A 27,385-nucleotide genomic window follows, 5' to 3' on the forward strand; every position below is an offset into this window, starting at 1 on the left:
GAATATCAATTTGAGCATGGTGAAGTTATTAATTAGACTCCGGATGCTGTGTCAATACACCCAGTCACTAGACAGATACAGGCGTCCTTCCAAACTCAGTTGCCAGAGAAGAAGAAAACTGCTCAGGGATTTCACCATAAGGCCTATGGTGACTTTAAAACAGTTACAGAGTTTAATGGCTGTGATAGGAAAAAAACTGAGGATAGATCAACAACATTGTAGTTACTCCTCAATACTAACTCAATACTAACTAAATGACCGAGTGAAAAGAAGAAAGCCTGTACAAATACAAATATTCCAAAACATGCATCCTGAAGAAAAATTGCAAAAAATGTGGTAAAGAAATCACTGAGTACCACTCTTCATATTTTCAAGCATGGTGGTGGCTGCATCATGTATTGGGTATGCTTGTCATTGGCAAGGACTAGGGAGTTTTTTAAGGATCAAAATAAATGGAATAAAGGTCAGCACAGGCAAAATCCTAGAGGAAAACCTGGTTCAGTCTACGTTCAGTCTACTTTCCAACAGACACTACAATTGGTGCCCTTCTTTGCGAGGCATTGAAAAACCTCCCTGGTTGAATCTGTGCTTGAAATGCATTACTCGATTGAGGAACCTCACAGATAATTGTATGTGTGGGGTACAGAGATGGGGTAGTTATTCAAAAACAATGTTGACCATTGTTATAAACACAGAATGAGTCCATGCAACTTATTATGCGATTTGTTAAGCATACTTTTATTCCTGAATTTATTTAGGCTTGCATGACAAATAGGTTGAATACTTATTGATTTATTCATACTTGTTGACATTTCAGCTTAATAAAATGTTCTGCAAACAAAATTCCACGTTAACACTATGGGGTATTGTGCATAGATCAGTGACAAAAAAATATCTAATTTTAATCCATTTTAAATTCAGGCTGTAAAGCAACAACATGTGGAAAAAGTCAAGTGGTTTGAAACATTTCTGAAGGCACTATTTGAAACAGTCGATGTCATTAGAGTGACTCTGAGCTGAGGGCTAAATGTAGTTGCCTAACCCTGTCATATTGTGTGCCACTATTTTGCATCATACTGTATTTTAAGCCATTTGTACATGACATTTAATACATGTTAGTGTCCTAAATTATAGTTGCGGAGTACATTGAGTACATTTTACCTTCCTTCATAAACCCTATTATGCCGCAGGCCAGGGTCAAGATCTGATGGGATTTTATACCAACTGAGCACCCTGCTCTTGCATCAGTAGGCTACACAAGACTGTCTCCAGTGATCCCAATAGCAGGGGTGTCAAACTCATTCCATGGAGGGCCAAGTGTCTGCAGGTTTTTGTTTTTTCCTTTGAATTAAACCCTACACAACCAGGTGTGGGGTTCCTTACTAATTAGTGACCTTAATTAGTCAATAAAGTACCAGGGAGGAGTGAAAACCTGCAGACACTTCTTGGCCCTCGGTGGAATGAGTTTGACACCTGTGCCCTATAGGTTCTACTTGTGCAGATTCTGTCCATAGGCATGCTGTGTCTGCACTAATCATCACCACTCTCTGGCTGTTACACTGGTGGATACAGTGGCTCACAAAGGAGATGTCAGAGCCACAGTAGCACTTTTGATGAGCACTGCTGAAGTGGCTGCAAGATCAATCTCAAACCCAGAGAGCGAACAGACTTTAGTCTACAGCCATGAGATGTTGTGCATTTAGAGTGCTCTGTGCCAAATTGGAGGTCAAAGAAAAAGAGAACTACTGCGGATTATACACAATGACCATGCTGCAGGCACTCACTGCGGACAATCAAATCTCCAACATAATGCACATGATTGATCATTTCAGCAGGTCAATGTCTTATAAGACTGCATAAGTCTTGTGTTGCAATCCTTCCACTGCCATCTCGTTGACTAAAGTCCGAGGCTAACCTTTCTTGAACAAGACAACAGAGTAAAAATAATTGCCATTTGTGGACAACAAAATAGGCCAAAATAGAAACTTTTGATCGGGTAATTGTTTGCCTATTGTCCTTATGAAAGAGTATATCTCTAAAAGTATGGTACATCTTTCAAATACAAAATTCATTCATGATTTTCAAACATCATATATTACTAATCACAATAGTAATCTCTATATTGTGTGAACACGATTTAAACAAATAAAACTAGAATACCCAACTTGCATTTTAGCCTATGGGAAAATATACACACCCTTTTAGCATACAAACATTGACATTTTGAGAAGAATGGATCGATTATTTTCAAGCTGTTCCAACATAATACAATGGATCTGGAATTCAAAGTATTTCACACTAGAATTTGCAGATGTTGAATATGATAATATCCACATATTTTGTGGATATGATTAATACGCCTTAATCCTTTCCTTTTAAATAAATTGGCATATTTTATTTTGTAGGCATGTTTTCTGTCTAATTGTGTGATAGGGACTACTCTGTATTTTAATCTAAGCTGTAGGACGGGCCCTGTTATATATTGGCCTGTTCTGGCATTCAATTCCCACAAGGCGAGGGTGCCCACAAGCTTTGGGGCCCCCAACTCCCAAAAATGAATTTGCTTTAAAACTGCAACATTTTCTCTCAGCTTCATGGCAAAATTTGTAGAAAAGCAGAACATTTGTTCAGAGATTCTTGAAAGTCGGGAAAATCATTCTCCAGCAGGGAAAATTTATTTTTATAGTTGAAAATTATTCATTTTGTTGCATTATTTATTTTTGACATTTTAACCCTTTTTCATGGTATCCAATTGTTTAGTAGCTACTAACTTGTCTCATCGCTACAACTCCCATACGAGCTCAGGAGAGATGAAAGTTGAAAGTCATGCGTCCTCCGATACACAACCCAACCAAGCCGCACTGCTTCATAACACAGTGCGCATCCAACCCGGAAGCCAGCCGCACCAATGTGTCAGAGGAAACACCATGCACCTGGCAACCTTGGTTAGCGTGCACTGCACCTGGCCCACCACCGGAGTCGCTGGTGTGTGATGAGTTAAGGATATCCCTACCGGCCAAGCCCTCCCTAACCCAGACAACGCTGGGCCAATTGTGCATTGCCCCACAGACCTCCTGGTCACGGCCGGTTGCGACAGAGCCTGGGTGCGAACCCAGAGTCTCTGGTGGCACAGCTGGCGCTGCAATACAGTACCCTTAACCTCTGTGCCATCCGGGAGGGCTTTTTGTTGCATTATTTGATCTTAAAATGTACATTTAGGGGAATTTGATCATGGAAAATATTTGTTTTGGGAATTTTCAAAATACTTTCAATATTATTCATGTTGGCTCTATGCCTGGAAATGCCCTTGTCCGGAGCAAAGTTTAAAATTCTAAAAACTAGCAATATTGATTATTAACTGAAAAATGATCTTATGTACATAGTTTCTTGCAATAGCCCTCTGTGACTTTAATATTTCTCTCAAAAATGTGATTCCTAAAGGAATCTGGAGATTTGTATAAAATCCTAAATCAATCAGGAATGAGCAGGGTCAGCTATACTGTACCGTAAGGACCCCTTAACATGTAGTGCAACAAGACCACTCATGGTCTGTAAAGTTTTCTACTTTTACTAGATTTAAACAAACAATATTGGAATCACCTTGGTCACAAAACTCCATCTGCCTGATAGATTAAGATAATATAGGAATTTTGGTTCGAAACACCTTCCTATTATTGAGTTGCACCCCCATCTTTTGCCCTCAGAATAGCCTAAATTCGTCGGGACACGGACTCTACAAGGTGTTGAAAGCATTCCACAGGACTTTAGTGCACAACTCATCAGCTGTCTGTGGCCAGGCAAAAAAAACTAACGTCAAAGTCAACATAGCTACTAGAAATAACGCGTTAGTGGCCTCCTAAGTGGCACAGTGGTCTAAGGCACTTCATTGCAGTGCTTGAGGCATCACTACAGACCCAGATTCGACCCCAGGCTGTGTCACAACCTCCGTGACCGCGAAACCCATAGGGCTGCGCACAATTGGCCCAGAGTCATCCGGGTTAGGGGAGAGTTTGGCCAAGCGTGGCTTTACTTGGCTCATAGCGCTCTAGCAACTCCTTGTGGTGGGCTGGGCACCTGCAGGCTGACTTCGGTTGTCAGTTGAACAGTGTTTCCTCCGACACATTGGTGCGGCTGGCTTCGGGGGTAAGCGGGCAGGTGTTAAGGAGCGCGGTTTGGCGGGTCAAATTTTGGAGGATGCATGACTCGACCTTTGCCCCTCCCGAGCCCATTGGGGAGTTGCAGCAATGAGACAAGATCGTAATTGGATATGACGAAAAAATAAATTAAAACTAAGAAGAAAAATAAATAACGCGTCAGTAAACCCACTCAAATTTAGCAGTTACATCAACGGGCCCAGGTGGCAATAAATGTATAAAACCAAACCTTACCTTGACTTCATAGTGTTCCAGTGTTGGATAGCCATAGCTAGCTCGCTAACATATTGTAGCATCCCTCTCTGTTTGAGATGGGTGTTTGAGTAGGCTAAACTAGCTAGCTGCATTCGCTAGCTAAGTGAAAGTGAAAAAGAAGATAGCACGAAGTATAGCTCTCGCTCTCTCTCTCTTGCTTCTCCTTCCATTTATAAATACATTAATTTGTTCCAAACTGTTCTACTATCGTCTTTCTCTCTCTTTGAGTCAACTACTCACCACATTTTATGTACTGCAATGCTAGCTAGCTGTAGCTTATACTCTCAGTACTAGATTTATTATCTGATCCTTTGATTAGGTGGACAACACGTCAGTTCATGCTGCAAGAGCTCTGATAGGTTGGAGGACTTCCTCTGGAAGTTATCATAATTACTGTGTAAGTCTATGGAAGGGGTGAGAACAGTGAGCCTCCTAGGTTTTGTATTGAAGTCAACGTATGCAGAGGAGGACGGAAACTAGCTGTCCTCCGGCTACACCATGGTGCTACCCTACAGAGTGCTGTTGAGGCTACTGTAGACCTTCATTGCAAAACAGTGTGTTTTAATCCATTATTTTTGATGTGAATATATATAGTTTTAATCTACCAATAGGTGACCTTTTTTGCGAGGCATTGGAAAACCTCCCTGGTCTTTGTGGTTGTATCTGTGCTTGAAGTTCACTACTCGACTGAGGGACCTTACAGATATGTGTGTTGGGTACAGCAATGGGGTAATCATTCAAAAATCATGTTAACCACTATTCTTGCTCACAGCGTGAATCCATGCAACTTACTATGTGACTTGTGAAGCACATTTTTACTCTTGAACGTATTTAGGCTTGCCATAACAAAGGGGTTGACTCATCATTTCAGAAACGTAATTCCACTTTGACAATATGGGGTATTGTGTGTAGATTAGTGGCACAAATGTAATCCATTTAAAATTCAATCAGTAACCCAACAATATATGGAAAAAGTCAAGGGGTGTGAATACTTTCTGAAGGATTTTGCTAAATACATGTATTTGACAATACTATACTACTGACAGCAATAGGCCACGCACCCGATCAGCGCCTATTGGTGTCAGATAGTTTGGTCAAGTCTTACATCATTATCAACCTCAATTATTCTAACAGTACATTTATTCACATTTGTAAGTAACAATGTCTGATTTGTACGTCTTTGTCTGTCTATGATCAAAGCTCCTGAATGTGGTATATCATTGCAAAGAGTTGGGGTAATTGTGTCCGACAATTCGTGAAAGTGGTCTGTTACTTTACATACGAAGCGTTTCATCAAGTCTACATCCGGGTTTTTTCCTAGGCAATGGAGGCAAATCACCTCCGTTCCTTAGGCAAAGTGAAATAAATTCGCCGCACCGTCACATAAAGTAGTTCCTCTACTAAATGCGATTTAATCTGTATTTATGCATACAATCACAATATACTGAAACGATTTAATACTTTAATTATATTATTGAATCAATCAGAGCCATTGGTGACTTGTTTTGTGCTAAGTGCCCCTTAGTTTTTCTTGCCCCGTTCTCGCTCACTCTTCCTACGCGCATTGATGTGCAATGTGCTCAGGATAGGGGGGTGAATGAGATTGACGAAGAGTTCTTGTTCTGTATCTCAGTTTTTCTCTTTATACTCAAATTAAATAGTGGGAAAAATTATCGGGAAAATCACATCATATGCAATGGAGTGTATTTGGATATTAAGTGGATAAATACACGCTCTGGGCGTTTTTCGGTGAAGAAGTACTACGGTGTTTGTAAATATTTATTTAAATAATTTGTGTGAGAAGAGCAGGGTTGGCTGCTGCTCAAGTGAGTAAAAGAGGAGGGTAAGAACATCTCGGGATCTTTCTATTATTATAAGAACTTTCATTTTCATCTCTGCTACTCTCTTTATTATTTGATTAATATTGTTGTTTTAGATCAAGTGTATTCGCATTTTAGTCGAGGGAAAGCAGTCGCTGAGCAATCGTTTTGTTCATATATCCATATTCTAGGAGTTGGGTGATATTTTATAAGTGCCTTGCTATTGGAGGGCATTGAACGTAGTGCGTAAAGGGGCTGATTCTAACTTGCGCTAAGCTTTACGCCTCTGTTATACAATAAAAACACCGTTTGCAAAGAATTTCAAAGCACAATTATAATGTATTTTGTTGTGTAATGAACTACCGGACAGTCATCCATTTCAGATGTCTATGTTATTAAGTCGATTTGTCTGCTTTTTAGTTGAACGAATGCTTTGTTGCTTGCCCTCTGTTTCTTTTTCGTAAAGGAACGCTGTATCGCGACGAGTAACACGTAATAGCGCCACAAAAGCGTTAGTGAATGCTATTGAGTAGGTTACCATTTCATGTAAAAGAAAAAAAACGTATCACACAAGTTATTGTATTTTATTCCAAAAGAGGTATAACATACGTATATCATGTTCTTGCGTAGTTCATTTATGTTGCAAGTTAATACCATGTGATATTTGAGTTAATACTATACCATAACTAAAGTGGATTCTCATTGGACAACCAACTTGCTATTTGGAGGAAGAACTCCAGCTCGCGAATGATATTTAGCTAATTTAGTTATGCTTGCATCAAGTGCACTAAAATAGTTTCTCCTGGTGCCCTACATACTAGCATACTCTGAGAAAGAATAAGAATGTTTCCCTACTGAACAATATATAACTAATTCTCAGGATTCGCTATACAGTTATTTCCCCCCAAATAAATGTAGCCTAGCTGGTGAAATCGTGGGGGGTAGTTGTAGGCCCTATTCCACTCGAACGGCTGAGATTGGAACGTTTGATATTGTATCAGTTTTTCTTAATCGAGGCCCTTATTCTTAGTTTGATTGAGTGGCAGACAGGTGCAGTGACGTGTCCAGTAGGTCACTTGAGGAGTAGGACGTAAAAATCGACCCATCTGTAGTTTAAATTTCCAGTTTTGCATCACGTTCGTGTTTGGCCCCACTTTATATCATGTATTTAGACAGGTGCCGTGGAATTACAGTGTAGGAAGGGTACTCATTGTTGTACTCACTTACTGCACTGTTGGAGCTAGGAACACAAGCATTTTGCTACACCCGCAATAACATCTGCTAAATATTTGTATGTGACAATAACATTTGATTTGATAGTATGTAGGCCCAGCCTGGTCTCATAGACTGGACGTAACATAGTAAATGTAAAAACGGGAAATCCAAATTAATATGATATGTTACGTTTAATATTGTTTTGTTTTTTTATCCCCTTTTTCTCCCCAATTTTGTGGTATCCAATTGGTAGTTACAGTCTTGTCTCATCACTGCAACTCCTGTACGGAGTCAGAAGAATCGAAGGTCGAGAGCCGTGCATCCTCCGAAACCCAACCAAGCTGCACTGCTTCTTTGCACAATGCCAGCTTAACCCAGAAGCCAGCCACACCAATGTGTCGGAGGAAACACCGTACACCTGGCGACCATGCATGCGCCCGGCCCGCCACTGGAGTCACTAGAGCGCGAAGGGACAAGCACATCCCTGCCGGCCAAACCATGCCCTAACCCTGTTTTCGCCAACAGGACTGGATTTTTTCTGTTTGTCGCACCATTATCAATAAACCCTAGAAAAGTACAGGAGGCCCACCGTTTCTGAGATACTGCAACCGGCACATACCATGCTCAAAGTTGCTGAAGTCACTCATTTTGCCCATTCTAACCTTCAATCGAACGGTTACGGGGTGGTATACCTAAACTACTGAGTGTATGTATATTTTTTATTTTACCTTTATTTAACTAGGCAAGTCAGTTAAGAACAAATTCCTATTTTCAATGACGGCCTAGGAACAGTGGGTTAACTGCCTTGTTCAGGGGCAGAACAACAGATTTGTACCTTGTCAACACGGGGATTCGAACTTGCAACCTTTCGGATACTAGCCCAACACTTTAACCACTGGGCTACCCTGCCCCGCCCCGTATTATAATACATTAGTTTTCCGTATGGGTAACTTTATCCCCTAGCCTAGCTAATGTTATCTACCTAGCTAATGTTAGCTTTAGCCACCTAGCTAATGTTAGCCACAACAAATTGGAATTAGTAACATATACATTTTTGCTAATTCGTAACATATTGTACGCATGAGTTGGAACCGGTTCAGGGAACAGAACCGAAAACTGTAAAAGAATGAAATTATTTGATGAACAGAACCAGAAATGAAAGTGATCTATATTGTTCCAGAATAGAACCATTATTTTAAAAGTCTGGGACCCAGTTAGTAACATTTATTTTACGTTCCTGACATTTTTTCCCAGTTTCCCAAAAATCGCAACAAAGTGCCAATGCAAAGCCCTCACTGTCTGCCAGTGGATGTGTGTGTAGGCTACCTTCCCCTCCCCCTCAGAAGCATAGGTTACTGGAGTCTACTGACGACATTACAAACGTGATTCAGAAATTATGGAGAGATGTTTAATTATAGAAGAATGGATTAACTTTTTCAATGCTAGTTAAGGATATTATAGTTATCAAGTTACACATTGGATTTAACTGACTACAAAAAGGTAAGATGAGTTTTTAATTCGAGTGCTGTTCTACACAAACAAGCTTGTTAGCTAGCTAGCTAACGTTTGCTCTGGTCCAACGTTAAACCAAATCGGAAATTCAAAGACATTCAAAGTTCCTCCATAGAAGCTGCTCCTCTGTAGGTATAATTCTGTGGGCCTAATTCAGATAATGCAACAAGATGCCCGGCGCTTCAAGGCAAGCTTCCTTCACCCTCTTGCTCTACACTGGTCTGTCTGTAGTGACTGGCAGCACCGTGTTTGTGCTTGTCTTTCGTTATGATTAATCCATGATGTTACGGAAAAATACAATTTGCTCTTAACAACTTTCATTTACAGATTAAATAATGGTTCTGTTCAGGACGAAACATTTTGATTTTTTAAAGTTCCAACCCCTGATTGCACAAATTGCAATTTGTAACATATATTGTACAAATTGCAATTCGTAACATATCATGTGAAATGGATGATGGACATCCACAAATTAATACGTACCATATGAAATGTAACATATCATGCTAATTGGAGTGTTATGGATTTACATTTATTATGTTACGTATACCCCTGAGTCCAGGTTGGTAGGCCGTCAACTGTTATACCTATAGTACTAACATTAGTATGAGTATCATGCACAATTTCAAGGATTTCTGCAAAAAGTACAGGTTTTAGAAAATAAAGTAACTTACTGTTGATGATTTAGATTTTTCACTGCAATGTCCTAACCCTCACTCTAATAATTGTGCATACCATCAAAGAATGGGCCACGAACAAGAACATAAACAACGGTGCAAATGCATTTAATACATTACATTTTTACGTGCAAATAGCACTCGCTTTTTATCATGTGTTTGTAGGCTATGATGTTCAAGCAATGACATTCCATGAGAGCGACATACTGTAACGTTTTTTGAAACATAATTTGAAGCTATACAAAATTGTTTACAAAGTTTTCTATGATATCAAAAACAATGTACTAAGTGGTTTTAATAATGTATTAACAAGTCATATTCTTCTAAATCAAGGGATATAGACTATTTCCATAATTTAAATTACTAGAACCCTTACAGACTTAGTAACCTACAGCATGAAAAAGCAGTGTACTTCTGCTAGATTAATTTAATAGGTAGTAGCTCAGCTTCCTGATATGTACACTAAGTCTGGCAATTGCCAGGGACCTTCCGATATTATCACAATGCTTAGGACCCGATATGATATGTATTGCGATTCTCACAATTCTATATGTATTGCAATTCGACATTGCGATTTGATGTTCCAAACATATCGCTCACTATTTGTCTGCAGCTGAGAGACAAGACAGAGCATGAGAAAATGAGTTTAGATCAGCCATGGAAGTAAAAGTGCTATTTGCACATAAAAATGTTATGCATTAAATGCATTTGCACCGTTGTTTATGTTTTTGTTCGTGGCCCAATCTTTAATGGTAACGTAACAAAATGTAGAAAAAGTCTAGGTGTCTGAATACTTTTCGAAGGCACTGTATAGCAGCACCAACAAAAGAAATCATAAATATTTGCCATCTGAACAAACCAAAACTAATTTGCAAGCTTCAGTATAAAGTTATTTCCCCCGAATAAATGTGGCCTAGTGACATGTAACTGTATCGTATTCCCCCATCACTAATGTATACCTGGACTGTGTTTTACCTATATACCCCCTCCCCCTGAAATTGGCATGTTCTCAAGGATAGTGAGGGAAGGATATGAGGAGAGCAGGAGAGAGAGATAGTGAGAGAATGGGAGAGGGAGGAAACCAGTCCACTCAGCCAGGTGGTAAGCCCATGTAATGGCCCCAATGTTATTATTGTTCTCTTGGCAAAAGGCCCTGGCCGGAAATCAATCCGCCGGCTGGGAGGCTGTAACACTGCTGTGATTTGACTCGCTCTCTTTCCCAGTTTTCACTCACTATGAAATGCTTACACACCGTGTACAAAACTAGTAGGATGTTTTGGGGAGTTTGCACATTCATCTCTTTTTATTTTCTCAGCATTATAGTTCATCATCAGAAAGCAGTAGGTTACTTTCAAATAAGTTGTACAGAACATCAACATCTGGATTTAAATGCCAACGATTATTAAACTGTCTTCATAAAGAAAATACTCCATTTGTTTTATCCATTTTACTCTAGACTAGAAAATGGTCTAATGCACTATTAATACTTTAAAGGCCCAACCAGGCCTAGAGAGCAGAGGGTAGTCCATAATATCCAAAGCATAGTAGAGTGAGATGATGTAAAACAAAAACAGAAAAATACTATTCCAAAACATTATGCTGAATATTCCTTGCACATCACAATCTAATGACTTTGTGGAGTAGCCTTGGGCCCTTAGGTCTTTGAATGGGCTCTACAGAAAGAGAAGAGAGAGTGGACAGCAAGTGTTTTGGGCCCCTGCTGTGGGTTAGGAAAGCCCATGCTATGACATGCTGCTGGGCGTCGCACTGCAACATTATTTAAGTGGAGTGGCTTATCTGATTGCCTATTTTTTGTGTCACAGCTGCCACCCCCTCAATGCAAAATTGGATGGTGTTCAAAACTGAAGACTGTGTGAAGGTAAAGCTTTGAACATTTATTGTGTGTGTGTGTGTGTGTGTGTGTGTGTGTGTGTGTGTGAACGTTTAAATGCAATCCTTAACATGAAGAAAAACCAATAACTGCAAATGTAAATAACAGTGCAGTTTTCACAAAACAACATATTATTATACGTGTTATAGCCTAACTAGACGATAGGCAGGATTAAGGCCTCGAAAGTTGTGTAATTTAAACAAAACCAGAGCGGAGGAGGTGAACTTTAGGCTGCTTTGGTGAATTTGCGAGGCATGCAAGACAAAACATTGAACGATACAGATAATACAGTGTGTATTCAGGCCCCTTGACCTTTTCCACATTTTGTTACGTTACAGCCTTATTCTAAAATGGATTAAATATTATTATTTTTTCAGCAATCTACACACAATACCCCATAATGGTAATAGTATCTGTATCTTTCAATGTTTTGTCAAAGTGAAAACAGATTTTTAGATTTATTTTGCAAATGTATTAAAAATATTAAACAAATACCTTATTTACATATGTATTCAGACCCTTTGCTATGAGACCTGAAAGACTTCAACATCCTTGAGATGTTTCTACAACTTGATTGGAGTCCACCTGTGGTAAATTCAATTGATTGGGCATGATTTAGAAAGGCACAGACCTGTCTATATAAGGTCCCACGGTTGGCAGTGCATGTCAGAGCAAAAACCAAGCCATGAGCTCGAAGGAATTGTCCGTAGAGCTCTGAGACAGGATTGTGTCAAGGCACGGATCTTGGGAAGGGTACCAACACATTTTTGCAGCATTGAAGGTCCCCAAGAACACAGTGGCCTCCATCACTCTTCAATGGAAGACGTTTGGAACCACCAAGACTCTTCCAAGAGCTGGCCGCCCGGCGTAACTGAGCAATCAGGGGAGAAGGGGCTTTCATTAGGGAGGTAACCAAGAACCTAATGGTCACTCTGACAGATCTCTAGAGTTTCTTTGTGGAGATGGGAGAACCTTTCAGAAGGACAACCATCTCTGCAGCACTCCACCAATTAGGCCTTTATTGTAGGCACATGACAGCCCGCTTGGAGTTTTCCAAAAGGCATCTGAAGACTCTGAGACCATGAGAAACAATATTTTATGGTCTCATGAAACTAAGATTGAACTTTCTGGCTTGAATGCCAAATGTCACATCTGGAGGAAACCTGGCACCAAGCCTACGGCGAAGCATGGTGGTGGCAGCATCATGCTGTGGGGACGTTTTTCAGCGGCAGGGACTAGGGGACTAGTCAGGATCAGGGGAAAGATGAACGGAGCAAGTACATAGAGATCCCTGATGAAAACCTGCTCCAGAGTGCTCAGGACCTCAGACTGGGGCGAAGGTTCACCTTCCAACAGGTCAACGAGCCTAAGCACACAGCCAAGACAACGCAGGAGTGGCTTTGGGGACAAGTCTCTGAATGTCCTTGAGTGGCCCAGCCAGAGCCTGGACTTGAACCCAATCGAACATCTCTGGAGAGACCTGAAAATAACTGTTCAGCAACGCTCCCCATCCAACCTGGCAGAGCTTGAGAGGATCTGCAGAGAGGAATGGGAGAAACTCCCCAAATACAGGTGAGCCAAGCTTGTAGTGTCATACCCAAGAAGACCCGAGGCTGTAATCGCTGACAAAGGTGCTTCAACAAAGTACTGAGTAAAGGGTCTGAATACAGACATTTCTATAAAACTTAATTGCTTTGTCATTATGGGCTATTGTGTGTAAATTGGTGAGTAACATTTTTGTTTAAACACACACATTTTAGAATAAGGCTGTAATGTAACAAAATGTGGAAAAAGTTGAGGGGTCTGAATACTTTCCAAAGGCACTGTATGCACACCTTCTCTCTTTCCCTCGCGCTGGCTTGCCTGCTCTTTCTCTCTGCTAATGATGCAAGTGTGTGTAGAATATTCTAGCCTATTCATTAATCATAGGCCCTGCTTTACTGAAGTTGCGAGACATTGCAACCCAAGAAATGGCGAGTTACAGCATACCATTACGAGATGCAGCTTTTGAATGCCTAGTGCACTAGTTTGCCTGCCTGACCTGTCTGACCTGCCTATAGTGTGCCCCTCCCCTCTCACACTGTCCCTCGCTAGGTCGCTTTGACAGTTGCAAGCGTTTTTGTTCTCGGAAGTACGCAACTAATCAGTCTCCTCAGTTCCAAAAAAAACAAACACTTGTCCCGTGGAAAACGGTGTGCACAGTCATTTTAGCTTGGACTTCATGCTAGTTAAAGCTGCTGTCTCGGGTCTTTACACCACACATACAGCACCCCGAGCTTGGCACACGCAAACCCCAATTCAGCAGTCACAGTCTTGACACTCAGAAATGGGAGTCGACATGCAAGGAGTCGAGGAATCAATTATTTTGGAGTCGCCTCTCCGCCACCACGTCAGTTGGAAAAATGTCAGAGAAAGGCGAGCGACAGCAGCGATGTGTGGCAATGCTTTGAGCAGTTAAATGAGAAGGTGGTGAAGTGCAAACTTCGAGGTGGAATTGAGGTAAAGTAATTGTAGTTCACAGGTGCAACGCTTAACCATCTGAAAGGGATGCACCCTGAGACCCAACCCTTTGCTGGTATTGTGAATTCACATGAAATTGTAGTAAATTCTCGTATCTTTTTAATGGGAAAACCCCCAAAAATGTGTCTGTTTTAAACTTTAAGAAAAAAGTAAGTGTGTGTGTGTACAGATTTATAAACTACTTACAAACATGTTGTAAATCCTATTAAGTGTACTTCAATGTGAAGTGTTTTGGAAATGTCTACTTTAACGTCCACCTTAAAAGTAGATAAAAGATAACATGGATAACGGCAACATTTTTACAGTGTTCTATGGCCTGATGCCATTGCTTTGTTATAAGCACAACTTGATTTCACTGTTACAAGTCTTTATGTTGACATATTAGTATTCCTGTTGAATGAAGGGATAAAATATCCATCTTCCTGGCTGAACAGGCTGAAAGCTGTCCAGGACTGAGCTTCCGACAGAAGGGATCAATGATGGAATTACAGACCCTCCAAGAGTCCCTGAAAGCGGATATACAAGTTCATCAGGTAACAGCACTACAGAATCTCTCTGCTTTTCTGCCATTTAACCACCATTTGTTCACTTGATTCACCTGGAAATGATCAGACATGTTTCGGGAGGAAAGTTGATAACACATTCAACTGTGCGGCAGAATGTGGTTGGGTTTTTGTTCATTACACTCCATCAGATTCTTGCCCTCAGGCTGCGCCATGAATACTTCCTCCTTCGACTCATCCTATCTGTCAGCTTATCCACCTCCTTCTCTACTCTGCGTCCTCCTGCCTCTCCCTTCAGTGATTGTTCTTTAAGTATGGTTTAGTGTCGGGTTTGGGTCAGAAAAATATACTTCATCCTGTAAATGTATGCTTTACACTCTTTGAAAAACAAGTGCTACCTAGAACCTAAAAGGGTTATTCGGCTGTCCCCATAGGAGAACCCTTTGAAGAACCCTTTTTGGTTCCAGGTAGAACCCTTTTGGGTTCAATGCAGAACCCTTTCCAAAGACGGAACCCAAAAAGGGTTCTCCTATGGGGACAGCCGAAGAACCCTTTTGGAACCCTTTTTATCTCTCTAAGAGTTTATGTGTACTCTGTAGTATTTTTGAGTTGTATTTCTGTGCCATCCATAATGTTTCTGTTTTGAGGTTTGGTGCATGATACCCTCCGTTTGGTTCAACCCAAATACGGAAACCAGAAACATGAGGAAAGCTTATCTTCGCACCTCTATCGCCAGCCAGATGTGCTCCTTATAGCAAAAATGCAAACAGGGCATGTGTTGATTAAAATGAGAGTGATCACATTAGAGAGGCCCACATGTTCAGTGTAAGTCAGTATGGTGTTCCTATTCGCAACCACTGAATGTACCTCCTTGTGTTTGTCTGGAATGTCTTGTACAGTGGGGAGCCATGAATGTACTCTAAGGTTGCAGTATTGGAAGGTGCCTCTGGGGGCCACTGTGTCTACAGTTTGTATGGCTGTGACAACAAGAATGCATTGGGTACTGCAACGTTAAAAGGGGGGTTGAGCAAAAGGAACGTTCGCTCAGGAAATGTAAAAACCTGTTGCAAAACCTTTTTCTCGAACCTTTAAGAAGCATGTGTCGTTAGGAACAAGTGACACAGCCTCTCTCCTTGTGGTATATTAGGTGTGTCAATGCATTTGTTATGTGGTTGTTAAAAACGTATGTGTCTTTCTATGATTTCTCTCTCACAGAAACTAGTGTCCCAGATGAAACAGGATCCACAGGTAAGCCCCTCCTCTCACAAAGGCGGTTGTACCAGATTGCTAGGCCCAAATACACAATATGTTTTGGGGTTGACGTCAGAGGTTTTCAAGCTTTTGAAAGAATGTAGTATCCCTATTACTCAAAATCTACACAGTTGAAAGATATGACTTAAAACAGCCTAAGAGGAAAACCAGAAAAAAGACCAGTTAAGATATAATGTTTTGAATTTTTTCTCCCCAATTCCGTGGTATCCAATTTTTCTTTTTAGTAGCTACTATCTTGTCTCATCGCTACAACTCCCGTATGGGCTCGGGAGAGACGAAGGTTGAAAGTCATGCGTCCTCCGATACACAACCCAACCAAGCCGCACTGCTTCTTAACACAGTGCGCATCCAACCAGGAAGCCAGCCACACCAATGTGTCGGAGGAAACACCGTGCACCTGGCATTCCTTGGTTAGCCCGCGATGAGACAAGGACATCCCTCCCGGTCACGGACCTCCCGGTCGCGGGGCGACGGGCTCAGAGCCCCAGGGGCTCAGAGATTTTTGATTGGTTCCAAACTCCACCTCTTTTACTTTACTCTGTCAATGTTGAGAACTGCCTTGAAATCTCCCCAGAGCTCTTCTATCTCTGTAGTATCCGCCCACCATACTTTATCATCCTGCAGCCCTTTTATGAGGACTCAATGCTGTAGCAGCAGCGGCCCATCCCACATTTCAGCGGTGTCCCTACATCCCAGCTCTGAGTTCCCCCTCATGTGGCTGACAGCCGTGGCAGCCCAGTGACGTGAGGGGAGTGGGTTACTCTTTCCACCTCACTTCACTCATCCCGTGGGAAACGGTGTGCACAGTCATTTTAACTTGGACTTCATACTAGTTAAAGCTGCTGTCTCGGATCTTTACACCACACCTACACACACACACACACACACACACACACAAATACAGCACCCAGAGCTTGGCACACTCCCCACATAACACGCAAACCCCAACTCAGCTGTCACGAATGAACAATTCTTCACAGCTATGTGTAAGTGAGCTATAACAGGCTTGTTGCTCTCTTCTTCTTCTTTTTTTGCTGCAGAATGCTGATTTGAAGAAGCAGCTCCATGAACGTCAAGCCAAGATCACAGCGCTGAGTGAGCAGCAGGTAGGCAACTGAAACAGGAGAGGGGAGTGGTGGCTCTGGGATTTCATACACCATCACACTGGCACACACCAAGGTCTTTACCAGTCTTACATTACTGCACTGTGTGTTAACATGCTAGAGGTTCTCTACATGACAGAGCCTACTTTCACTTCCTGTCTGAGCTATCCTTTCTTTCTTTTCTTCTTCTCTGTCCTTCTTCTGGAGAGTAGACCTAGACAAGTCAATGTGGCAGATCTAAGAGTCCTGCATGCTTCTGCATGTGATTGATGATTTCTGTACAGTTGAGGGTGTGAGCTTAGGATCACTTTGAGTTGGGTTTTGTCTTCAGGCTATGGGCTTAGAGCAGGTGTCTGACTGATCCAGTTTCATGGTGCTAAAAAGCACCACTCTTTGTGAAGCTGTTAACATTCACATCCATTGACAACCATGGGATGGTTAGAGATAAGAGTCATTTGAGACTTTAACAGTTTATAGGACCTATGTACAGCAGTGGTGCGAAGTACTTAAGTAAAAATACTTTAAAGTACTACTTAAGTTGTTTTCTATACTTTACTTTACTATTTATATTTTTGCAAACTTTTACTTCACTACAATCCTAAAGAAAATGATATACTTTTTACTCCATACATTTTCCCTGACACCCAAAAGTACTCGTTACATTTTGACAGGAAAATGGTCCAATTCACACACTTATCAAGAGCACATCCCTGGTCATCCCTACTGCCTCTGATCTAGCGGTCTCACTAAACACAAATGCTTACTTTGTCAATTATGTCTGAGCATTTGAGTGTGCACCTGGCTATCTGTCAACAATTGTGACGTCTGGTTTGTTTAATATAAGGAATTTGAGATGGTTTATACTTTAGAAAGTTAAGTACATTTTAGCAATTCCATTTACTTTTGACACTTAAGTATATTTAAAACATTTACTCAAGTAGTATTTTACTGATACTAATAGATTTTTACTTGAGTCATTTTCTATTAAGGTACCTTTATTTTTGCTCAAGTATGACAATTGAGTACTTTTTCCACCTCTGATGTACAGTATATACAGTATATTTGTTATTGACTTACAAGTACAACTGGCATGCATGCAGGCTAGTGTTAGTGAATTTGCCCCTCAACCAATCATTTACATATTATTGTAAGAGGCTTTGTTTTGGCGATATGAACTCATAAGTCAAACTAAACTTTTGGAGATATGTTGTTTTTCCTCTTAACCACTTTGCTGCATATAAACTTACCCTGTTATTGTGGTTTAATGAAGTCTTGGGAATGATAGAGGTTTCTATTGAACCTCTGTTTACAATGTCCCTGGTGTCTAATTTTCTTTACAGACGAAATGAAGGGGTGTGATTCCTGTAGAAGTGTCCCATTTCTTTCCACCTGTCACTTATCGATCGTCCTCTCTCTAGTCTAGGGCCTCTGTCGGCTCAACCAAAGAGGTTTTTAAAACGTCAAATTTAAACGCTGTTTGGGAAGGGCCTGGATTCACTTTCAAAAGAAAAATAATTGCCATTTTATTTGTGCAGAGGCCGAAGCTTTTGTTGTACCTTAATTGAGTCTGTGTTGCTGTCTTAGTTTTGAGAACCCTTAAGCTTTATGTTTGTTTAACGGTTATGCTATTAGAATATTTGGTCACAATACTCGCAGTGGATGCATGGGTATCTGATCTGAAGAGAAGTTCAACACCGATTGAGAGCTGTTCTTTGAGAATCAAGGGGAGCATTTTACTGGAATTAGCATCAAACCTGCATCCCCATAGTCCCATCCAGACACTGCTTGTGGCGGTGCACTTTCTCAGTCTGTCTATTCTTATTACCCCCTCAAGATATGCTTATTAATACAACTGCTGTTGCAGTCTCTCCTGTATTCACTTTACATGGAGTCAATGTCTTCATTATTTAACTTACATGAAGTTGCTCCACACCTTGAGGCTCCTTAAGGGAAACATGTTTGACATATATTTGTTACTGGATTGTGTGTGTGTGTGTGTGTGTGTGTGTGTGTGTGTGTGTGTGTGTGTGTGTGTGTGTGTGTGTGTGTGTGTGTGTGTGTGTGTGTGTGTGTGTGTGTGTGTGTGTGTGTGTGTGTGTGTGTGTGTGTGTGTGCATTAGTGATAAGCGGTTAGTGCTTTTTGATTTATGAGGTCGGTTCGGTTTCGGTTTGATTATTTAAATAAAAAATTTACGGTCTTCGGGTTTCGATTTAATAATTTTAAGCATTTAAATGCGCTATGCATTATGTGGGTTGAATCCTTTAACAACACAGAATAAAACAATGAATAAAAGTTCAACGATGGTAATGACCCATTGATACTTATCAGTTATTACCCTTCGTTTATTCACCTTACTATATCTGAATTAAATATTTGTTGTGTATATTACATTGGTTTTACTTGAGGACTTTATTATTTCATTCCAAGTCATCTCTATAGAGCTGCCTATACTATGACAAAATCACTATTTTAGTAGTTTATAAAAGTAAATAAGGCATACTTTTATGACTGTTGAATACCAATTATCAACTACTTCGATCAGGGATGGGTAACTGATCAGGGATGGGCCTGTACCCAAAAACACAAGCGGGTCCAGAACCAGAATTCAAAATAATGTCATGGGTCAGATCTGATATGATTGTCTCGGGTCTCGGGTATGTGTCATTTTTAACTGACTTTTCCAGATGGACCCATATAGTTTTGAACGCAACTGCTGCAGTAGAGAGAGTGAGAGATAAATTGTATCATTTATGCTGCTCCTCTGCTTTTCACGTAGGTGGCACGTGTAGCTTGTTGTTGTTGTTGTTGGCCAATCATAAGCCATCAAAGCTGCAATAGGCTGGTCACAGAGCCTCAGCGTGGGGAAAAAGTTAGGAGATCTCTATTCATTGGAAGATTTATTAAAAGTTTAAGGAGAAGGATAGGCTACAACGACCTAAAGCCGACAGGTAGGCTGCTACTATTATATTATGAATGGAGTTGTTGTTGTTAGTAACTGTGTAGGACGAGAAAGCGCATGCAGCCTCAATTAGCCTAGCTAGCTAGATTAACTAGCTTCTCCAGGTTTGAAGACAAGTATTACATATAAATAACCTAGCTATGGCAGCTATTAGTCTACTATAGCGTGAGCCGGCTTGGTTGGTTGCAGTTTCTCATCTCTCCCTTCCTCCTCCCTGTTCCCCGGTCACTCGCTCACACTCATAGTAGCCTACACACACAGCACTGGCCCCTGCTAGAGCGTCACTTCTCTCTACCTCCTCCCCCTTGTGCTTTATCAGCTCCGGTTAATAAAGTAGCTTAAAATGTTATTTTTCTGCTGCTTCCCTCACTCAGATCGAACCGGGCCTGGATCCAACCAGGCCTATACGGAACGAGTCTGGCTGTTCCTCAGGTCCGTTTGGAACTGGTCTCTATATTGTAAAAGTTATCTTATGCGTATTGGGTCTGGTTGGGAAATCCCCAGGTCGGTTTTGGAACGGGTCCAACTATTTGGTTTCAAAAAGTCCAATATTCTACAACTCCCTACCACATCGCATAGTTCGGGCATTTCAGGCATAACGCTCTTTAGTACTGTATCTTGCCCGGTGCTGAAAGGGACACCTGCTGACAGAGTGTGAATAATACCAGGTTCATTTAACAAGGGTGGCAGGCTGCTCAGGCCAAGTATTTCAGCAGCTCAGCTATGAATTTTTAAAAGTGTTTTTTATAAATTCACACTAGCAGCTGATTTATATTCTATGAGGTGCGGGGCCTCCACTGAGTCGATGTCAGATGAGTGTAGCGTATAAGACCGGAACGATTAGATGATTATATCCATAGAGCATTTACATTTTTTATCATACTGAACTATTCATTGTCTGTATGAAAAGAGGTAGGAGTGGTGAAAGGTAAATTGAGAGGGTCACTTCATTCTAGCACTATGTGAAAGACAAATACTCAATCTGAGGATTCTCCGCTGAAATTAGTCACACCAATGTGCTTTTGGCCACACGACCTCCACCACTGCATTGTAAGCAGAAGGAATGAAATATTAAAGTGCTGAGTGAAGGTCAGGTTGGTTGTGTGTGGAGAAACCTGGATTCCATTTCAATGGACCTGAGCTGTTTTCATCTAGTGTTTCACTTTGTTCGAGAGGATTCTAGCTGACTTATTTGCTGGACTGGCTTGATTAGGAGTTAGATACTGCAAAGCTCGTGAGGAATAATAATAATAATAATAATATATGCCATTTAGCTGACGCTTTTATCCAAAGCGACTTACAGTCATGTGTGCATACATTCTACGTATGGGTGGTCCCGGGAATTGAACCCACTACCCTGGCGTTACAAGCGCCATGCTCTACCAACTGAGCCACAGAATTGTCAATCTTGACAGATAAGTTGTGTAACACAGCATTTGAAGGTTCTGCTTATAAATGTATAAATCATTAGTTCATTGTTTGTTAACAAGCTTTTGAAAAAGATCATTATATGCAATTCGTTCTTGTTAGGACCTTCGCTTAGCCCCCATAATGCACCGATGACTTATTTTATGAGCGGAGAAACTTTTTCAGAAACCGTTTAGTTAACAATGTCCTGAAAGAGACTATTACAGTTCCACACATCAGCAGTTTTCATTGTGTGGACTGAAAAGATGTAGAAAACTCTCTCTCTCTCTCTCACTTAATGAAAAGGCTCAACTCCAGGGATGTCACCCCACCGGGGCTATGGAAGCAGCCAGGCTGTGCTTCTATAAATCATGCTGCAATGATCCAGCCATCGATTTCAGACTGGGGTTGTCTTTAGCACAGTTGAAAACCCTTAAAAATGTCAATTATTTTATTGATTCCTGTATTTTCTTCCTAACTCTCCCCTGTCCCCCATTTACAATATATATATATATATTATTTTTTTACAATATATATATATATATTTTTTAATAGTTTTTTTGGTCAATCGGCTCTCAGTACTGTGTCTATTTGTCGGTGTGATGTGTTATCTGGATTTACCGCGCAGTTCTTTCAACATCACTTCTTGGATTTCAAATAAACTGCCCTGCATTTCGCAGGGGTCGATACTAGGAGCTGTTCTTTTTACTATTTATACAAATGCTATTGGACAATCTGTTAAAATGTTTACATTTGAATCGATATGCGGATGATACTATTGCGTATGCAATTGACCCAACTACTGACTGGGCTGTGACAAGGCTACAGTCTGATTTTTGCAGTTGTGCAGGAAGCCCTCCAAGTAATCCCCGAAAGATGTTTCGATTGGATACTTTGAAGTCCCTCGGACAATTCAGACAGCTGATTTTTATCATGAAGAATGTGTTAGTTTTAAATGAACGTGTTTTGTATCTTAATGTGTATATTGTCTATATGTTGTGTTTACCTGTACTTCCCTGTTGTATGTGCTTGTTTTTGTATGGCGCAGGGCTCATTTGTGAAATCGACGTTAGTCTCAATAGGACTTCCCCGTTGGAATAAAGGCAAATAATCTGAATATTCCTCTGAAAATCCTTTTTACTCTGGAAGAGGGAAGTCGCTTTTCATTGTGATTTGTAGAGACTCAGTAGCTTGTCTTGTGTTTCTGAGCGTTATGGTAGCGCTCATGTCGGAGAGTTGTCTCATTTTCCCACAGATGACATTTGATTGGCTTTCGAGAGGCATACCACTGAGGATGTTTGTGAGAATAAAATGGGTTCAACCTCTGGTCAGACCTGAACCTGATAAACTTGGGACACATGGGAGCAGAAAGTGCTGAACCTCCCTTCTCTAATAATGCACTCCAGGGAGGCTGTGTGTGTCAGTGAGCTGGTGTTACGTCTCTTTGTGAGTTGTCAAAGGATTTATCCATATTTTCAAGCAGGTTTCAAGCAGTGGAGTAAAGTTGCAGCATTCTGTATTTATGATACTATGTGGTGGTCCCTTCCTCTTTTAAGAGGTGTGCTATTCAACTTGCCCTGCAGAATTCATTTAAAAGGCTCTCCTTTTAAATGAGGAAGCTCTATTGTCTCGGAATACCTGTCTGCCTGTGTGGCTCCCTAGCTCCCACCCAGGGATAATAAAACACCTTGAGCTCCTCCACCGTAGAAATAATGACCCATGACACTAAAACGAGGCACAATTGAATCGATTTAGCTGCAGTCTGTCCTTTCTTTGACTGCCTCAATGGTTTGAATAGTACGGGGCATTTTATGAGGAGACGGAGCCCTGTGGATCCAGAGAAATGGCACTGCGATGAATGCTTGGGCAGGTCTCAACTGGCCTGGCCAGGACTGAATACAGGGGAGTCAGACAGACTGGCTGTGACATGTGACATTATGGCTCACTGTAAAAGCCTCACAGCTGTTGATAAGCTAGTTGCACTTGTGCCATTTGTGAAAACATGAGGAATAGAAAGACCATATGATAATATGCAAAATACTGGAAGGACTAAAACATTGATGCCAAGGAAAGAACCTGCTCCCCATCTATTGTCAATGCTATTGTTCTTAAGTCATACACATTATCAAGATGTTGTAAATGGATTTACACAGACTTGCCATAGGGACACAGATTTGCTAGTGGGGCATTTTTGGGCAGGGCTGTTTTATGGCTACTTCAGGGATGGTTCAGGACTACTTGGGGCTGGTTCAAGGCTGGTGCAAGTTTGGTTTGGGCTTGGTACAGCAGGGGTAACCTGGCACTCAGTCTGAGCTGTATTTGCAGCCTCTAACGAGAGTCCCTGCTGCGAGGCCCAGATATTATCACTGCTGCTCCTCCATGCGCGTAATCTGGACGTGTATCTCTGCTGTGTGCCCAGGAAATAGAAGAAGGAGGTAGGGAGGAGAGAGAAGGGCGGGCATAAAAAGAGCTGGAAACTAAAAGTGCTTTAGTGTTGTTGAGGGATGACTCACAGTATTGCCCTGAAATGAACCCCCCAAAAATTCCTGCATACAATATATGGTCGTCCTCCGCTGCTCTCTTCTAAATGCAAAATATGCAGACAAGCATTGTTTCACGTAATGTCCAATTGAATATACATCAAATAAAGTATTCTGACTATTTTTAATATACTTTTTAATTATTACCACACTCTGAGGCTGTACCACACATCAAGTTGTACTTTCCCCTCCTCACACCTTTGAAAGCACACACAGTAGAAGCATTCACATTACATTCAGCCCACCAGGTAGACTCCTATCTCTTCTCTGTGTTAGATACCTGCGTTGGAGTTAGCCTGCACAGGGTTCAGTGATCACTGTTCCTTAGCAACAGGTGAGCCATATGGTCATTTCTGGCACAGAGTCAGTCTTTTTGTGAGCAGCTGCCTAGAACTTTTCGTTTTTTTGTTCTGTTGGCGCTTGTAGGGCAATTACGGTTGCGCTTGTGGCCGGTACAGGTTTACTGTATGTCAGTGATCTCCCGGTCACCTCCCAGGGAGTGATGACACATCTCCCTTGGACATCTAGCTCTGTCTCAGAGAGGAGAGTAAAGAGCCAGCCTCCTCACTGACTTCTCCCACTTCCCACTTACAGTTCAAAGGTTGGTGAAGTAGCTACGCCTCCATTCTACCCTACAGCCAGTTTAATAACATCCTCGACACTTTAGAAGCTAACGGGGGAAGAATGCGTCTATCAAAGCCTGAAAAGAAAATCCCTATTCCTGAGAAGTGCTGCGGCAGCACGCTGCTAAGTCACCGTCTTGAAAGCAGAGGGAGGGAGGGAGTATGTGTGTGTGACAGGAGGACGTGCTATCCTCCAGCAGCACGGTGCCTCTCAGTGTTAGAATGTCAGCTCCACTCTTCCACACAGATGCTCCCTGCTGTGTGGTCTGGAGAGGAGACTGTGGCAGGCCAGAGGAGAGCAGGAGAAAGGGTGCAGCCTGGCTGGCTGTCACTGGGAGAGTGGGGCCAACTACCGTGCTCTCTGGGAGCTGTGTGGGGAGGAGTTTCACTAAGACATGCCCCCGCACTGTTCCACTGCAGGCCTGTTCTGTCCGCCCCCGGAAACCTAAAACTACAATCCGGGATAATCTCCTTGATGTCTGACTAATACAGTGAAAATACAGAAATGAGCCTCGTGTACTACCTCCTGGGGTGTGCTTTCCTTGCCGTGTTCTTAAAACTAATGACCCCCACCTGCTAGTTCACCGATCCTTAAATCTCCATCCTCCCGGTAGATTAACATTTGCTCAGGCTGAATAAGCGACCAGGCCAAAGTCTTTGACTCAATTGAAAAGTTCCTCCAAAAACACATTTGTTTGCCATGTTTGCCATTTATAGAAGCTTTGAAGGTGACTAAAGACACTGAGCTTGTTGAGTAAGTGGGTAGATGGATGCTGTTTTCTATTGTTTCCTATTCTGTACTAAGAAGGATTTGCAGTGTGTGTCATACAAGAAATGCTGGAGGTAATTACGAAAGAGTATGAATCACACTACAGCTCAGTGCTAAGAGGCGTCACTACAGACCCTGGTTTGATTCCAGGCTGTATCACAACCAGCTGTGATTGGGAGTCCCATAGGGCGGCGTACAATTGGCCCAGCATTGTTAGGGTTTGGCCGGGGTAGGCCGTCATTGTAAATAAGAATTTGTTCTTACCTGTCTTGTCCAGTTAAATAAAGGTAAATTAAAATATAAATTATTTTGAAAATATTAGAAGAAAATAAACTAGTCACACAATTGTTAATACTATTAGTTGCTTTATCTATATCAAAGCAGATAAAGCACTGCTCCTGGTAGACTCAGTAAATTGATTTTAAAAATTAAGTATGAACCAGATTAAACACATTCATGGAAATGCTAATCCTTTTCCTGCTCAGGGGGCAGTTTACATTGTTCAGCACATTGTACTTTGAAAGTAGATTTGTATTCAGTGCCCTGCACTTCCTCCCACCCCACTAGAGCGTATCTGCAGGGAGCAGGGCTGTCTGGATAGAGAAGAGGTTTTATACCTGCTTAACCCACTTTCACAGCGCTCTGTGGCTGACTGAGAGACTGACTGAGTAAAAGAGAGCAGCGCCTACCCCATGATGCATGTAGTTGCTGAGTAAATACTAAATTCTGGCAGTGATGTGCACTGTGCCAGGGGCTGTGTGTGTTCATGAGGAGACTGTAGAGCTTTTACTGTTGTTTCCACCCAGATTTTTAGCTCTAGTTGTTGTGAACAGGATGGGGGGGAGGTAGAGCTAGGTCTGCTGGGTTATGTTTAGCTATAAGGCTGACAACATGTGAAGGTGCTGTGTACTGTGGCCAGCCATGATTCCATTAATAGTAGTGACACGTATCCTGTTTGACACTAAACAGAACTGTGCAGGTTCATCTGTAGATCTGCTTTGCCAGAGGTTTAAGTAAGGCAGATTGTCGCCTAAAACCGCTTCTAGCTAACTACTATGCATGTTTATCGGATGCAATTGATCAATTTATATATCTTTTTTTTACTCCTATGCCTGTGTATGCTTTTAGAGAACTTATGATTCATTTACTTTTACCGCCCTCTTGTTCAACCTCTCTGTCTCCACTCCTGTCTGAAATACAAAAAAAAGAAGCTGCATTGTCTTTAACGCTCCCCGGCTAATTGTAATTAATTACTACCATTTAACGCACAACGGCATAGTAAATATCCCAGGATCCCAGATCCTTTACAATTCGCCTGTTGTCCGCCATGATGCCATCTCACGGTAGCTCTGACTTTAACCTCCGCTTCAGGCTCTCGTGAGAGGAAGATGAAACTGACGGGATGACCACGGCTTTATTCACTCTCTGTAAGAAAATGTCTACCATTTACTATTGTCAAGCAATCCTTTCATAATGTAACTAATAATGTCATGCGATAATGTCAAGTAACAATGGAACAGGGTAGATGGATATCGATGCGGTATGAAATCACCACAATATAGTGCGACTGAGGTGGCCTGGTTGCGTTTTTTTTATTTTTTAAATCACACTCGTACTTACTGTAATATGCATTCGTCACTCTGTCTCCGTGAAGAGCGTTGTCTTGGCAGCGGAGGGTTTGACAGTTAGGGAAATTGACTATAACTATATCGGGTGATAATGAAAGGCACAGGGAAAGGGGTTGTGTAGAGGAGATACGCGATGTCAGGCTAGGACAGGATCACCGCTCCTCCTTTCCTGTCACACTCAATGTCTCATCAATATCAAGTGTCATCATCTTTCACTCGTTCATCTCAGTATTTTGCACACAATCTCTGTCACTTTGTTGCCATGTGAAAAGAGTGAAAATGTGACCTTGACTTCATTAGACAGCTGTGGTGTGAGAATAATCTCAAAACAATACAGCTCTACCTGACACTTGGTACTTTTGAATTGACTGTGTGGGCGTAACTGCGTATGTGTGGTGATAGGGTCTTTTGAGCAGTGAATAATTGATGCTGACGCATTGCATCCTCTGGTGGTGATTACTTCCTCACTATTCTTTGTTGCGAAACAAAAGGACAGTTAGTAGCCCCCTAACTCGGTCCCCCCCAGATGTTTTCCA

General features: G+C 41.5%; 1 protein-coding gene across 5 annotated transcripts in view; it reads left to right on the top strand.

The window, feature by feature from the left end:
* Window positions 1-5,994: 5,994 nt before the first annotated feature.
* LOC118393685 (PHD finger protein 21A-like) overlaps window positions 5,995-27,385 on the top strand; it is a 43,645-nt gene continuing 22,254 nt past the window's right edge. For 4 of the 5 annotated variants that reach the window (XM_052462009.1, XM_052462004.1, XM_052462008.1 and 1 more), the window contains exons 1-5: window positions 5,995-6,252; window positions 11,457-11,512; window positions 14,479-14,577; window positions 15,763-15,795; window positions 16,860-16,925. In XM_052462009.1, coding sequence (XP_052317969.1) covers window positions 11,471-11,512; window positions 14,479-14,577; window positions 15,763-15,795; window positions 16,860-16,925 — 240 coding nt within the window. In that variant the 5' untranslated portion in view covers window positions 5,995-6,252; window positions 11,457-11,470. The remainder of the gene's footprint in view (window positions 6,253-11,456; window positions 11,513-14,478; window positions 14,578-15,762; window positions 15,796-16,859; window positions 16,926-27,385) is intronic. The other variant, XM_052462005.1, reaches the window with a different exon arrangement.

The sequence above is a fragment of the Oncorhynchus keta genome, chromosome 14 (genome assembly GCF_023373465.1).
Source record: "Oncorhynchus keta strain PuntledgeMale-10-30-2019 chromosome 14, Oket_V2, whole genome shotgun sequence".
NCBI classification, from domain to species: domain Eukaryota; kingdom Metazoa; phylum Chordata; class Actinopteri; order Salmoniformes; family Salmonidae; genus Oncorhynchus; species Oncorhynchus keta.